We start from the raw sequence: 15,832 nt of genomic DNA on the forward strand, positions 1-15,832 counted from the left end.
ACACCTGGAGGTGTATGCCTTCCCTCCGTTTTGTTTGATCCGTCAGGTTCTGAACAGGCTGTTGGGTTCACAGGGTCTCAGAATGACTCTTGGTGACCCCTCTGTGGCCTCAGGTGAATGGTTTTCCAGATCTGCTATCATTGTTGTCGGAGATTCCGAGAGATTCCGCCTTGGCGGCATCTACCTTGTCAGCCCCATGCGGAAAGGTTCCACCAGACAGTAGAATCCCTGTCTCTTCACGGTTGGAGGCTATCAACTATCTCCTCCGAGAGAGAGGCTTTTCTAAGAAGTCAGCTGGGCACATGTCCAGCAGTCTTAGGAAGTCAACCTCCACAGTTTACCAAGGCAATGGGCGATCTACTGTGATTGGTGTCGTAAACAGGGTTTTTCTCCACTTGCGACCTCTATTCAGCAAATAGCAGACTTTTTAACCTTCCTCAGGAGACGAGAAACGTTTTGTCTGTGTCTGCTATTAGAGGCTACAGGGCTGCTCTGAGTTTGGTGTTACGCCTGAAGGGTATCGACGTTCTCCTCTTCCTGGGAACTTTCCTGCTAGTTAAGGGGTTTGAGCAGTCGAGTTCTCCTAGAGAGCTCAGCCCCCAACGTGGATGTTTCCTGGTGCTTAAGAGCTTCACTAAGAGCCCATATGAGCCCTTGCGCCGCTCATCTGATAGGAACCTGACGCTTAAAACAGTTATTAATAAAAACATTACCTTAATATAATTTATCTAGCCTAAATCTCCAAAAACCGCACCAAAATTTACCACATTGGCAACCCTGTTACCTCCTATTCTGTCCGCCAGTTGGCAACACTGTCGTTGACAGATACGAAAAACCTTCCCTCAAATCAGTTGTAACGAGCGCCCCTGTTGTTTACATCACGGCCGCTCTTTATAAATTTCCTTAAACATTTTTGTGCCTTTAAAGCTTTCATTATTTGTTAAATGAGACTTTATATGAATTACCACTCACGCATTACATCACGAAATAGTGAATTAACTTTGATTTCTGTAGTGGTTCTTATCTTAAATTACGAACTTTTTGCGCGACCCGGAACTACTGACCTGTCCAATTCTACAATGGATTACCAAGAAATTACGATGCTTCCTTCTGCCAGCAACAATCAGGAACTGCACGGTTTGTGGACAAGGATGAGTAGCAGGGAGTATGAACCACATGACATTTGTAGCTCTTGTCGTGGACAGGTTTGTGACTTGACTTCTCGTTGGACGTATGTAAGCCCTGGTCTGACGAGGATATGGACTGCTTATATGAAACGCCAAACAATCTTGCAGCGTAAAAGATCGGTTAAGAAGGAGAAAAAGAAATCGATTGCTAGAACTGTATCTAACGAATTCTTTGACTTGGGCGCTCATGATTCTGGCTCTTCGGTTTCGGTATCGTACGACTCCGACTCCGAATTAATTGATGCTTTGCCCCTGTACAACGGTAATTAGTGAATATTTCTGATTAGATTCGAAGATTTTGGCAATGGAAACTACCTGGAAACAGAATTTTAAGAAATTACAGCTTAGTCTAGATAGAGATATTTCTGCTAAGTTTAACAATCTGTCAGAGAATTTTCAAGAAGCCTTTACTAGAATGTCTAACACACTTTTAGATTCATTTTCAGCTCCTCGTCAGGTACCTGTCGACAGCACCATGGGTAACGGTGCGACAGATACCCCGGCTTGTGAACCCCGTCGTGGCGAAGGCCTAGGGGGGATCCGGTCCGGGCAGGTGCCTAACGAATCTTTACCCAACGTCCCCTCCCCGTTAGTCCCGTCCCGTAACAGTGCCAAAGGGCGCCTTATTTAGGAGAAGGGGGGAGGGATATTAGTGTCAGACCTAAGATAGCTAGTCGTCAGGATTTTACTTCAGAGGAAGTTTCTAAGTTTAGGATCTGACGATGATGATGATGCGGATTCGTGTGATATTGATGTTTCCTCGAATGGGATGTCATGATGTAGAATTCAAGAAACTTTTTGATTTTAATTTTGAGTTTTCTTCCTCAGGCGAGGCCCTAAAGAGCAGAAGCAGCCTCCGCCTCGTTGTATTACAGAGGGATTTTTCTTGACGGTCCTTCCCGGTCACGGGAATTTTTTACGTTTTCCCGCCCTTTGCCCAGAGGTTCGCGAGATGAGGGCGGACGTTGCCGCTAAACTTTCGAAGGTGATCGGGGAAGGGAAGAGGAAGCTCTCTTCTCTTCTACGACACCAGAGAGGAGTTTACCAGGTGGCCGGGATGATTCTTCATTCTCTCGACCCCCAAGCAAATCCTGATTTTGTCCGACTTTCAAGTCAACCCTTGCCTTCTAAGGCTTCGGTCTCTGTCTCAATTGAAGATTTTATTGCTATGGAGGCTGTTATGAGCTCCTTACAAGAAGCTCAATCCTTCAATATGTGGGTCCTCGGAGGGCTTTTAATGTATATCAAGGACTCCGGGTTTGTTCCTCCTGATGCTCCTCTTTTTGAGAAATTATGCTCATCCATTTCAATCGCTTCTGTACATCAGAACGAGCTTGCTGCGTCAATGCAGGCCTTTCTTGTTTTGCTCTAAGGCGTGGAACCTGTATTTGTCGCAGTTACCCTCCTCTGTATCGGAGATTCAGAGAACCCGTCTGTTGTCCTCTTCTCCTTTTGGCGATTTTTCTTTTCGATATTTCTGTGCTTTCTGAGGTTTTGAAGGAACATCAAGGTGATGCCTCTTCCCAAGCTCACTGGGCCTTATCAAGAGCTTTTCCTCTGGTCTTCCTCCCGTTCCTTCAAGGAGTAAGCGTAAGTTTAGGACCAGATCTGTACCTTCTGCTCCAGCCCAACAACCTCCTTCTGGCTCTTTTTTCCAGAGTACATCTCTGCTTGCTGGTGCCTCTTCTTCATCTGGTGCTCACCCTTTGAAACGCGGGAGAGGTTCTTGGCGTGGCTCTAAGGGCAGAGAAAGAGCTCAACCTCCAGGAGGACATTCTCTTCTTCTTCTTCTTCTTCCTTGTCTTTGCGTAGATTTTCGGAAAGTAGGAGTCATCACCTCGCCTGGAGACCGCAGTAGGAGCTTCTCTCTTCCCCGCCATTGGTCAGCTGCGGGGAGAGCGGTGGATGCTTGGGTGGTGGAGGTCCTGAAGGAAGGTTACGAGATCCCTTTTGTTTCCAGACCTCCACTTTCCAATCGTCCTCTCGAGTTCAGCAGTTATTCCCCTCACCTAAGTCAGGGGTCAAGCCTTGGAGAGAAGGAGCTTTCGGCCCTCTTGGAGAAGGATGCCATAGAGCGAGCTCCTCCTTCTCCCGGGTTTTACTCTCGGATGTTTGTAGTTCTAAGGCCTCGGGTGCCTGGCGCCCCATCATAGATCTTTCGGTTTTGAACAAGTTCATTCTAAAGTCCAAGTTCAGGATGGAGACGGTCCAGACTGTTCTTTCATCCGTCAGGAGGGGGGACTGGATGATTTCCATCGATCTGCAGGATGCTTATCTGCAAATCCCCATCCATCCAAGAAGCAGACCTTACCTACGGTCATGGACTCGGGAGTTTTTTCCAGTTCAAGACCCTTTGTTTCACCTAAACCCACCACTGCTCCACAGGTCTTTTCTCGGGGTGATGGCTCCTGTTTCAGCTATTCTGCATCAGTTAAACGTAAGGATGCTTCGGTATCTGGACGATTGGCTAGTCCAGGCCGAATCTCTAGAGAAATGTCTCCGGTCGAGGGAGATAGTTCTGTCTCTGTGTCGAGTTGGGCATTCGTGTCAACTTCGACAAGTCCAATCTAATCCCTTGCCAGATCATGACTTATCTGGGGATTGTTTTGAATTCCCAGATTTTGAGGGTTTTTTCTCCCGCTCAGAAACGGATAGACAGCTTCTGAGTCTGATCGAAGAATTTTTGTCCTCCGTAACGCAGCAGTTTCTCTTTGGAGGTCTCTCCTGGGCCATTTGTCATCCCTCATCCAACTGGTTGCCCGGAGGTCGTCTCAGAATGAGGTCCCTTCAGTCGACACTTCGCCAGTCAGGGATTTCGTGTCCGAGGACACGATAGTCGCCTCTTCTCCACAATGTCAGAAGGATCTCCGTTGGTGGATGCAAGTTCACCGCCTCAAGTCAGGGACATCTCTTCTTTCGGTTCCTCCGGACCTAATGTTTTGGTCAGACGCCTCAGATCAAGGTTTGGGGCGTACACCGGGCTCCGAAGCCGCTTCGGGCCTTTGGTTAGAGGAGGAGAGGAGCATGTCAATAAATTGGAGGGAACTGAGGGCAGTGTACCTAGGCCTTCTTTCATTTCAGGAACAACTGTTGGAGTCGGTTGTCGCGATCTTTGTCGACAACACCACAGCAGTCTCGTACTTGAGAAACCAAGGCGGGCACACAGTCGGACTTTCTCACTCAAGAAGCCCGATCATCCTGTGTTGGGCAGAAGGAGGGGGATTACGTTGGTCCTCTAGTTTATCCTGGGCCATCACAACGTCTTTAGCAGACGCCTTGTCGAGACCGAACGAAGTTTCAAGGGTCGGAGTGGACACTTTGCCAGGAAGTCTTCGACAGCCTCAGGAAAAATGGCGAATGGTCCTGGACCTAGTCGATTCTGGTTTGCCACCGCCCCACTGAATTTTTCGGTGCCAGATATTCTTCGCCCCTTACCAGACTCCTCAGAGTGCCGGGACACTCTCTCTTTTGCAGGACTGGGAGGGGACTTCAAGCCTATGCTTTTCCTCGTTCTCTCTGGTGAGGTCAGTCCTCAACAAAGTGAGGGCAACTAAGCGTCTGGATCTCACCTTGATCGCCCCCTTCTGGCCACGAAGGAGTGGTTTCCCGACCTTCTGGAAGCACTGGTGGAACCCCCCATTTGCCTGCCAGAGAGGACCAGATCTTCTCAAACAAACCCCAACCCCACTTTCAATCGGTTCCATCAGAGGCTCCACATGCCTTCAATCTTCATGCCTGGAGACTGTCAGGAGGTTCTCCAAGCACGAAGGGTTCTCCTCCAGAGTGGCGCGACAGTTGGCTCTTGCCAGGCGGCAATCAACCAGAGTAATTATCAGGCTAAATGGTCGGTTTACAGACGTTGCTGTAAGTCTCAAGGACATTCAATTTCTAGACCTTCCTTACCGAAAGTAGCGGAGTTTTTAGTTCATTTACATCATGACAGGGCCCTGTCACCTTCGTGCATTAAGGGTTATAGGTCTATGCTTTCCTATGTTTTTAAGGCAAGGCTTCCTGAGATCTCTTCATCTTATGTCATTAGAGATTTACTTCGATCTTTTTCCCTATCTCGACCCAGGCCGCAGTGTTCGCCTCCGACATGGGACGTTAACAAAGTCCTTCAAGCCTTAAGGTTCCCTCCGTTTGAGCCTCTGAATTCTGCCAAATTTAGGGACCTCTCTTCTAAGACACTCTTCCTTGTCTCACTGGCTACAGCCAGAGGTGTGTGAACTGCAAGCACTCTCTTTTCTGGTTGCCAGATCTGGACAAGACATGATTTGTCATACCTTCCTGAATTTGTCGCAAAGACTGAATCGTCTGATAATCCCATTTCCCAGGTCTTTCGTACTGAAGTCGCTGGTCGACTTTGTTGGTAATTTAAATTAAATGAGAATTAGTTCTTTGCCCTGTTAGGGGGCGCTCATGTTATTTACGCCGCACGAAGGACATTCAGGGTCGTCCCCGTCATCTGTTTGTTTCACCCCGAAATGTCAAGAGACCTATTTCAAAGAATGGTGTATCCTTTTTTCTTAGAGATCTGATCGTTAAAACTGGTGGTTCGGCTGCTGGGGAAGACCAGACGCCGAGAGCACACAGTATTAGATCAGTTGCTACATCAGTAGCTTTTATGAAGAACGTCTCAGTCGCCAAGGTGCTTGAGGCGGCGACTTGGCGTTCTAATTCTGTTTTTGCCTCTTTTTACTTGAGGGATATTTCTCTAGTTCTAGGCGACCTTCGTTCTTTGGGCCCGTTGGTGATGGCAGGGGACAGGTCGTCAGACAGGAGAATTAGGTAGTCTTCCTGTTTTACGTTTGGTTGCTACCTGTATATTATTCATTAATTTTTATTTTGTTGTATATATTTTTTGTTTTTGTATTATAACCCATGGCAGTTTTTGACGTAGTTATAATGGGAATTAGGCAGTTTGGTATTTAGGTGTTTTTGATGACAAGGACTGACTGCTTGGCAAACTCATGCTGCTTCCATTTTCAGTGTGAAATGGTTCCAGCCACTGGGTTGTCGGCACTGGCGACTACGCTTCTCCAGAGTCGATGCTGACCATAGGACTAGCCACTGGTTCGCTTGTCCTGACGACTCCTGCTTCTTCCACTGTCCTGGACAGGGAATTAGTCGATGGATCGTCTGCTGTCATCTGTGACTCCGCCTCACCATCTACTTTTTGTCTCACCTGTCTTCTCGGAGTCAGACACTCGTGTGAGATCAGGCGACATTTAGTAGCCCTGAGTTTCTTGTTGACGAAGTCGGTTGCGTTGATACACCCCGATGATCGTGTAACACGAGACCAGGTTGGACTGTCAGGCATTCGTCCTTCGGGACTGAATCGCCTTTTTGCTCCGCGCTCCTTTCTCTTGGCACCAGAAAGCTCGAGTTAGGAGTTGCTCATGAGCCGATTCGTTGCTGGCGACTTCGGGTTGCGTTGATACACCCCCAAGGTTTGCTTAGCTTTGAATTGCCCAGACAGTCCAGACACTCATCCTTTAGGGAAAGAATAGTGCTTGATAGTCTTCAGGGTGCAGCCTTGCTGTCCGCAATTCGTCTGACTGGTCACCTGGTCGGGCACCTGACTTTAGTACAGACGGAACTGACTATGCGACTTACTCCTTGTCCTGTGCTACCGCAGTTGGTGGCATTATGGTAGGAGACTTTGAGTTTGTTAGTATCTTTGACCTTGGGTTGAGTTTTGACTGCCTATGATATATATTTCTTTGTTTTCTCCTATTCTGTCCGAAGGGGAAATTGTATTCAGATTCCCTCCTCCTTTTCAATGTGGTTAATCGGGCTAGATAAATTATATTAAGGTAATGTTTATTAATATGGAATTTTTATTCTAAAATTAATATTAATAATACTTACCTGTATAATTTATCTAGTCCCCACCCACCCATCCTACCCCACGATCTGCCTATCACAACTGATTTGAGGGAAGGTTTTTCGTATCTGTCAACGACAGTGTTGCCAACTGGCGGACAGAGTAGGAGGTAACAGGGTTGCCAATGTGGTAAATTTTGGTGCGGTTTTTGTGGGGATTTAGGGCTGAGATAAATTATACAGGTAAGTATTATTAATATTAATTTTAGAATAAAAATTCATTTCCTTTTGGCTGTTTGGCTTACTTTTTCAAAACAAAAGGGTAGGAGAGCGCCACGGTCTAAGTTATGAGGTGAAGCACACCAGGGGTTGAAGTCAGTGTCCTTCGAATTTGTTCCGGAGTTCGTGGCCAAGACCCAAAATCCCTCGGTGCATGATGACAGGTTTGCTACGTTCTCCATTCCCTCACTGACTGACTTTGTTGGGTGGTGATGCTCAAGAGCTTTTGTTGTGCCCTGTCTGGGCCCCTGTGTTTTATTATTTTAAAAGGACTCGGCACCTTAGACCAGGCTGCTGCAGGCTTTTTGTCAGTACAGGCTGTACGAAGAAAGAGGTGTCTAAGAATACTATCTCTTTTTGGATATGGGAAGTCATCAGACAGGCATACTTGACTCTTGATGATTCCATCAGCCATGTCTGTGCAGGCTAGAGCAATGATGTTAGGGGTATTGGTCCCTCTCTGGCTTTCAAAAAGAACTTGGCTGTACATAGAGTGCTGAGCGCTGGTACTTGATTACACCAGTCCACGTTCACATCTTTCTATATTGAGGATGTTGCCCACAGATCTATGGACACATTTTCCCTGGGTCCTGTGGTGGCTGCCCAACAGATTGTGTAACTCATAGTTGCCCTTAACGGGGCACCTTTGTATCTTACCTAAGATGATTGTGTGGATGAGAGAATGAATGAGTTGGCTGGCCTCCTCCTTTCTCGTGTACCTTTCCTTCTTCCTTCAGGCGGTTTAAGGAATTGACACGTCATTTGCTGGACTGGTCTGATACAGGTGAGTGAGGTTAGTCCCCATACGTAGTGTGGTCGCACGTATCAATATATTACCCACTATTTAGTGCATAGGCTCCGCTTCTGGGCAAGGAGGAGTCGGGAGTACTACAAACCCTAGTGCTCTGATTTGTTTTTTGGACAGTCACAGTTTTTCTTCGGTTCCCTATACAATGGTTATCCCATATATCAATGTATGTCTCTCAGGTTCTGAGTGGTTAGGTTTCAGTGTATCTAGCTTCTCAACGGGCTTCAGTCACTCTCTAAGAACTATTTCTTTTGAGAGCTGGAGTGGCAGGACTGGCAGGTAGGCCCCCAACCGGTCTAGGATGTCTTATACCTCCCTCCAAGTATGAGTCTATCCTATTGTTGAGACCGAGGGTTTGTTCGCGTATGAACAAATGACAAATTTTCTAAGACAATTTGCATTTTTCATAGCTACAAACCTGGCGTCTTAACGTTATACTGCCCTCCTCTAGCCGCCCTTCTTTTTGTTAAGTCATCCTGAGTTGGGAAAGACTGGCGTAGATGTTCGGCGTTTGACCACTCTTCACCCGATCTACGCATGCGTTGCTAGATACCACAAGATTCCTTACTTTCAGCTACTTTTTTACCGGATCCAGCTAGGCGCTAGAAATTATCCTATTGTTAAGACCTCAGGTTTGTAGCTATGAAAAATACAAATTGTCTTAGAAAATTTGTCATATTACATAAAGAATTAAACAAACACATTTGCAGGGTTTCTCCAGGATTAAAAAATGTTGCGTTTGCATTTGTGTGTGCGTGTGAAATACTCTCGTATTATAATTAATTAGGTTCCAATGAAAAGTTTGTGCTATTGTAAACTTGCACAACTTGAATCGCTTATGATTGAGGTATTACTTTATTACAGGCGAACAGGTCTAGTATTGGAAGTGAAAGTTGGTGTTTGCATCACAGTATTTGAAGGAAACAGAGACAGTATATGATAATTGCAGTACGTACACTGGGTCTGTTTTCGGTGGCTGGCGTGGTATTGGGGGAAGAGGTGTAGGAAGCACCCCTTCCTTTTGTTTTTCTCTTTACCTTGGCATAATGGTGTTGAGTTTTTAGGGGAGCCTGTGGGTACTGTGTACCTGGAGTACCCTCCAGTTCTTTTATGGTTGGGTGGTGGTTGTTTTTTTTTTTAATACTTTTGTGGTATAGGTGACATTGTCTTTTCTTTTTTCTTATTTTGTACTATGCCTAGGGCAGGGACAACATATTTTTCTTTGTTAGCAATTGGAATTATCCTTTGGTGCAACGCACCCAGTGAAATAGTAGGGGACCACAGCTATACTGCCGTGTCACTAGTATATGATAAGATGAGCACCAATCAGAGGAAGTATCTTCCTGCAGCAGCTCTCTTATCAGGTAAGGAAACAACAAACATTATATTAATACCAGCAATTTTTTCTATTCTCAGTCCATTACCATTCCTAATGTTTTTTGGTAGATATGTACATGCAGCCCACCTCCTGTCAATGTGGGAATCAGCAGTGTAATTACAGTCAAATTTCGGTTTTTGTTCGCCCCTCTTTTTGTACGTTTCGGTTTTCATAGACTTTTTTCTCCAAATTTTGTCTCGGTTATCGTATGTTTCCTTAGTTTTTGTACTCCTTAATGCTCCATCCAGGGCCCAGCGCATGACCGGTCCCGGTATTGAGCGCCCAAACAAAGCATCCCGTTTTCTCACGTGACCCATTCTGACTTTGTTGTCTAACAAGCATCTCTGGATGCGTAGTCTGCATCACCACAGGTGTTTGTTCTATTTAGTGCTTATTTTTGGCATAAAAACTCATTGCAAAGTAGCCATCATGGGGCCAAAGAATGCTGCAAGTGCCACCCCTTTGGTAAAAAAGGCCAGGGACACAATAGAATTTAACAAAGAACTTGTAGCAAAGTATGAAAGTGGTGCATATGGAGCTTATCTCGCTAGGATGTACGGTAAGTCGGTGTCGATGATCAGCTGTTTCCTTTTAAGGAAACATGAAAATCAATGGCAGCTCTTGATGTTACAAAATGGGTCACGTCATTATCAAAACAGAGATCGCAACTAGTGGAAGATGTAGAGAAGCTTTTGTTGGTGTGGATCAATGAAAAACAGTTAGTGGGGGATAGTGAGTCTGAAGCGATCATTTGTGAGAAAGCTAGGATGCTACATGCTGATCTAAGCAAGAAAATGCCAATAACAAGTGCTGCTCTCAGTGATTTCAAGGCCAGCAGAGGCGGGTTCGAAAAATTCAGAAAATGTATGAGCATCCATAGTGTCATGCAGCATGGGGAGGCTATAAGTTCCAATAAACGTATCCTTGAAGGATTCGTTCAGGAATTCAAGGATATCTTGAGGCTGAAGGATTCCTCCCTAAACAGGTCTTCAGTTGTGATGAGACAGGCCTGTTCTGGAAGAAAATGCCAAAACGGACCTACATCATGCAGGAGAAAAGTTCATTCCCAGGGCACAAGCCAATGAAGGATAGTCTAACACTCTTGGTCTGTGGGAATGCCAGTGGGGATTTCAAAGTGAAGCCCCTACTTGTGTATCACTCTGAAACTCCCTAAGTTTTCAAGAGAAACAACATGATCAAGAATGAATTGCCTGTGATGTGGAAGGCCAATAAGAAAGCATGGGTCAAGAGGCAAATTTTTGTTGAGTGAGTCAATGAAGTGTTTGGCCCAAGTGTGAAAAGATACCTCAACGAAAATCATTGGCCCCTTAAGTGCCTCCTGGTAATGGACAATGCTCCTGCATATCCTCCTGGCTTGGAAGACCAGTTGTTGGATGAATTTAAATTCATCACTGTTAAGTTCTTGCCCCCTAATCCACCAATACCTCTCATCCAGGTCCCATGGACCGAGCAAATCTTCTTGGGAACTTCCAAGAAAAACTCTACACCAAGGTGACTGCTTGAAAGGTGCTTTGAAGTGACCTCAGACACTGAATTGACCCTAAGAGAGTTCTGTAAGGGTCATTTCAATATTTTCAACTGTATAAACCTTCTTGATAAGCCTTGGCAGGGAGTGACTTTCAGGACAATGAACTATGCATGGAGGAATTTATGGCCAGAGTGTTAGCTTGAGAAGGATTTCGAGGGGTTTGAAGCTGACCCCAACGACCCTAAGCTTGTTGTGGAGTCTATTGTGTCTCTGGGGAAGTCCTTTGGCTTGGGTGTGAGTGGCGAGGACGTGGAAGAGCTTGTGGATGTCCACAGGGAAGAGCTAACCACTGAGGAGCTGGAAGACCTTCTGCAGAAACAGCAACAGACAGCAGATGAGGAACTGAGAAGAGAGGAAGGGAGAGGTGTACTGTGCCTACTTCAGTGATTAAAGAAATGTTTTTCAAGTGTAGTGATATAAAAAATTTTGTTGAGACACATCATCCTAACAAGGACGTTGCAATCTGTGTCTTAACGTGTTTAATGACAACTCTTTGTATAATTTTAGGCAGATATTGAAGAGACGTCAGATACAAATGTCTCTGGGCAGTTTGTTATTCGACAGGGTCCAGAGACTCAAGCTGGTCTTAGTGCCAGTAAAAAATGAATTGGGGAAGTAACCTCAGACAGTGTCACTATAAAACGTTGAGAAGTAACCCCAGAAAGGTTCACGATACCTGAAGTCCTTCTGGAGGGGGATTCCCCTTCCAAACAGTAACCTTTCCTCCTCCCTATCCCCTCCTCTCCATCTTCCATACGCTAACAAGTCTTCCAAAAGGTAAGGGTGATGTTAAATGTTCATTATTCATTTGTATTTATTTCTCATTGTTTTCTGAATGTAAAACTTTTATTTCCTGTAAAATGTATTTTTTTTTAATATTTTGGGGTGTGTGGAACGCATTAGTAGTACTATTTACATTATTCCTTTTGGTAATTATTGCTTCGGTTTTCATATGTTTCGGTTTTCGTGGGAGGTTCTGGAACGGATTATATACAAAAACCAAGGTACCACTGTACTTGGTAAGGTAGTACTTTTATAAAAATTACATTTTTATGATAAAATAAATTTTTATATATTATACTTACCAAGTACGTAATTACTGCATGATTGAAGCCTTCCCTCCTCCCCTCACTTGAACATAAGGGCATATAAACAAATTGAAGCTCTTTTACTAGTTCCTCTCTTTCCCCAAAAGTGGGTGGGGTTAGTCACCTACTCAAAACAAAATAGTACGACCCACAAGTTTCTAAAATTTAGCTGCCAACAAGTAAAACTAATAGCAGTGCAATTAAGTCAATAAGTATAGTATATAAAACATTTTTTTTATTTTAAAAATGCCATGTTAGACTAACCCATTTACCCTTTTGTTAACTTAAAATTATCTATCAGTGTAAAATTACTCATTGATTAATGTTTCAGTAACAAAATTGTCTCATGTTATTGCATTACGTAATGCTAATTATTGCTTTGTTAGAAAAAAAAAAAAAAAAAAAAAAAAAAAATAGCATGGCAGTTACGTATAGTGTAACCTAGGGATTTAATCCTAACTTTTCACCTTGCAGGAAACATAGTACTGGCTTTCATTTTAACAATTATGTACAAGCCTATCCATTAAAGTTTTATGGAACTAAAAGTTTTTACTGGGTCTTAGAATTATATGTACTTACTTAGCTTGAAAGTTGTTATGATGATTGAATTTTTTGGATCAAAATTTGGAGATAAGTGAACTCTGTGACAAGCCAAAGTGTAATGAGGAAAATAGCCGACAAACACACTATTGCCACATCTACTTATGCCTAGTAGGATGAAAGGAAAACCGAAGTATTCACTGCGGACAGGGGATAGAGTCCTCTTGTCTGGAGTCCTTTATAATCCATCACAGTGCCAACCAGCACTGTTCAAACAGACCGGCTATAAGAGAATTCTTTGAATTCAGTTGGTCTGTCTTATGGAGATCCTGGAGGGACCATGAGAGTGTAACTTCTTTGAGGACGAACAGCAGCTATGCTATCAAAATTATTCTGTTAAGGTCTATCAAAGAATTAAAATGCTATTGTACTGTATTGGGATACTGTTAGGCTGTACTTTTCAATTTATTGTGAATTTAATTGCTTTAACCCATTTCTTTTTTATGAAGCCAAGTGGAGTATGATTATATGCATCAATACCTTTTCATCTAGATGTATTGTGTTTCTTCTTTGTTATACACATGACATTTTTTCAATCTCAAATTTTAAAAAATCCAGATTTAGCTCTGTTCATGTTTCATGTGTTAATTGGTACTTTTCTTCCTTTTCACATTGTTCCTTTATGTTTTTAGTATTGAAAATTTCATGAAGTCTACTCTATAGTCATTGATGAAAAAAATTATTAGTTTGATGGTAATTAACGGAGAGAAACATCAAAACCAGTATGCAATTTTGAGGTAAGATCTTTGTTCCCTTCAACTTACCTTCTTTTATTTCTTGGCTATACTATCGCATTATTTACATATTGCAAGTGGAAGTTGGTGCTTTCCATGCCAGTAGCTTTGGTTTTGTACATTTATAATAAACTTTCCTTCCAAACAAATAAAAGGATAAAAGTTATGTACCTGTAGCTTGTAATAATATTCTGTATAATTTCCAGTGTATCGTCACTGAAAGTGTTATTTGTACCCTGGGCAACTAAAGGATTATGGGCTCCCATCATAGAGGTGTGGGGAGGCCGGAATCGATGGCTGTTTATTGCCCTCTTGGCTCTTGGAATATCTGCATATACAGGTAAAGTAGGGAAAATATTTCTGTATATTTTATCCTTAAAACTTGTTGAAAAGGATTGCTGCATCAGCTCCATTAATTTTGTATTGTCTTCTCTATTTTCCTTATTAAGGATTTCTCAATGTTGCTGAAACTGGCAAGCAACGTGCCAAAGGGGATCGTCAAATCCGGTGTAGTCATATTGAATTATCTTTATTACTGCTATTAATACTACAAGTTTCTCTCTCTCTCTCTCTCTCTCTTTTGACGTTTCGCCCAGATCTGCCAGGGCATGGTCACAGTGATGGTTGCTGGAGGACTGAATCTTGGTGGTGAGTCCTTCTCTATATATATCATGGTTGTGCGGGCGCACACAGATGCTCCTGCAGGACCCGGAGGATGCTCGACTTTTCATTGGCTGGTGGCCAGGCGTCGGAAACTATCGAGGCGCGTTGACCTTCTCAGGTGTGTTGCGTCACCTGGAGCCGGGTTTTCATTGGCTGCAACTGTGGTGACATAACTCCTGGTATTTCTTCCAACCTCTTCAATATTGGTCCCGTCCTGGGTGCTGGTGTTATTGTCTGGAGCGGGGGGGGGGCAGCAGGACTGGGCCTTCCTTACACAGGTGGGCAGCAGGAAGGGTTCCTGTATTGTATTTAGGAGCGGTTTTTGTTCAAGAATGAATAACGCCTCAAGGAGGCGTAGGCGTCGCTGATCAGGGGCTCTTCCAATTATCTCCGTGTTTTTCACGATGTCCTCTCACACGACATGCTGTTGGTGGGCGGTGAGGGCGTGGTGTTTGATGGCACCATTCTGGGCGTGACAGGAGATCCTCTTAGACAGTCATAACGTTGTCATACCGATATAGACTCCAGGGCATCCTTGGATAGGCCATGTGTACTGGTAGACGACGTTATTCTGTTTCAGGGGGTCTCCTGCAGGTGGGGTGGGGTTATTCCTCATAACCAAGTCTCTTGTTCTTCAGTTCTTATAATAGTTTATAAGAGAGAGCCTCTTCCCTTCCTCCACGGGGGTGACGTTCTCTTCCACAATCTTCTTGATGCATCTCTCCTCTTCTTTGTATCCATGGTGCATGAAGGACTTGTAGAAAATTCGTTTATCCTCGGAGGGGGGATTCTCTTTATTCTCTCCGGCCTCCCTGTACCATTTGTTTAAAGCTGTTCTTATCTCCCTGTTGATCAGCTTGTTGGAGTACCCGTTGTTAATCATCATATGTGAGGCTCGATCCAGTTCTGCGTGGGTGTCCTGCCACGCTGAACAGTGCATTAAGGCTCTCCTCATGAAGGCCCTGATGGTGGTGGTCTTGAACATGGAAGATGGAGAGAATAAAGAGAATCCCCCTCCAAGGATATACAAATTTTCTATAAGTCCTTCATGCACCACAGATACAAAGAAGAGGAGAGATGCATCAAGAAGATTGTGGAAGAGAATGTCATCCCCGTGGAGGAAGGGAAGAGGCTTTGTCTTATACTCTATTATAAGAACCGAAGAACAAGAGAACTGGTTATGAGGAATAACCCCACCCCACCTGCAGGTGACCCTCTGAAGCAGAATAACGTTGTCTACTGGTAACACATGCCCTATCCAAGGATGCCCTGGAGTCTATATCGGTATGACAATGTTACGACTGTCTAAGAGGATCTCCTGTCACACCCAGAATGGTGCCATCAAACACCACGTCCTCACCGCCCACCAACAGCATGTCGTGCGAGAGGACATTGTGAAAAACACGGAGATAATTGGAAGAGTCCCTGATCAGCGACGCCTACGCCTCCTTGAGGCATTATTCATTCTTGAACAAAAGCCCCTCCTAAATACAATACAGGAACCCTTCCTGCTGCCCAAAGATCTATTTATCTGCGGAGTTCGGAAATGAAAAATATTCTTGCGGAAAGCAGGGATTTTTCAATTAATAAAATCATAAATTTTTTAAATAAGACGGGTTTCTCAAATAAAGTCTAATTTTTTTTTTTTTTTTCTTTTTTTTTTTTTTTCTTAGGATTGATCCCTGAGAACCAGCCCGAGAAGAGTCTACTTGAGACTCAG

The 15,832-nt window shown here is 44.1% G+C and overlaps 1 protein-coding gene across 2 annotated transcripts in view; it reads left to right on the forward strand.

Moving 5' to 3' along the window:
• Window positions 1-15,832, forward strand: part of LOC135212966 (major facilitator superfamily domain-containing protein 3-like) — a 68,909-nt gene that overhangs the window by 22,045 nt on the left and 31,032 nt on the right. Inside the window, exons 1-2 of one of the 2 annotated variants that reach the window (XM_064246724.1) lie at window positions 12,661-13,452; window positions 13,656-13,789. In XM_064246724.1, the coding sequence (XP_064102794.1) occupies window positions 13,385-13,452; window positions 13,656-13,789 (202 nt within the window). In that variant the 5' untranslated portion in view covers window positions 12,661-13,384. Of the gene's footprint in view, window positions 1-12,660; window positions 13,453-13,655; window positions 13,790-15,832 lie in introns of those variants that run through there. The other variant, XM_064246723.1, reaches the window with a different exon arrangement.

The sequence above is a fragment of the Macrobrachium nipponense genome, chromosome 42 (genome assembly GCF_015104395.2).
Source record: "Macrobrachium nipponense isolate FS-2020 chromosome 42, ASM1510439v2, whole genome shotgun sequence".
Classification (NCBI taxonomy): domain Eukaryota; kingdom Metazoa; phylum Arthropoda; class Malacostraca; order Decapoda; family Palaemonidae; genus Macrobrachium; species Macrobrachium nipponense.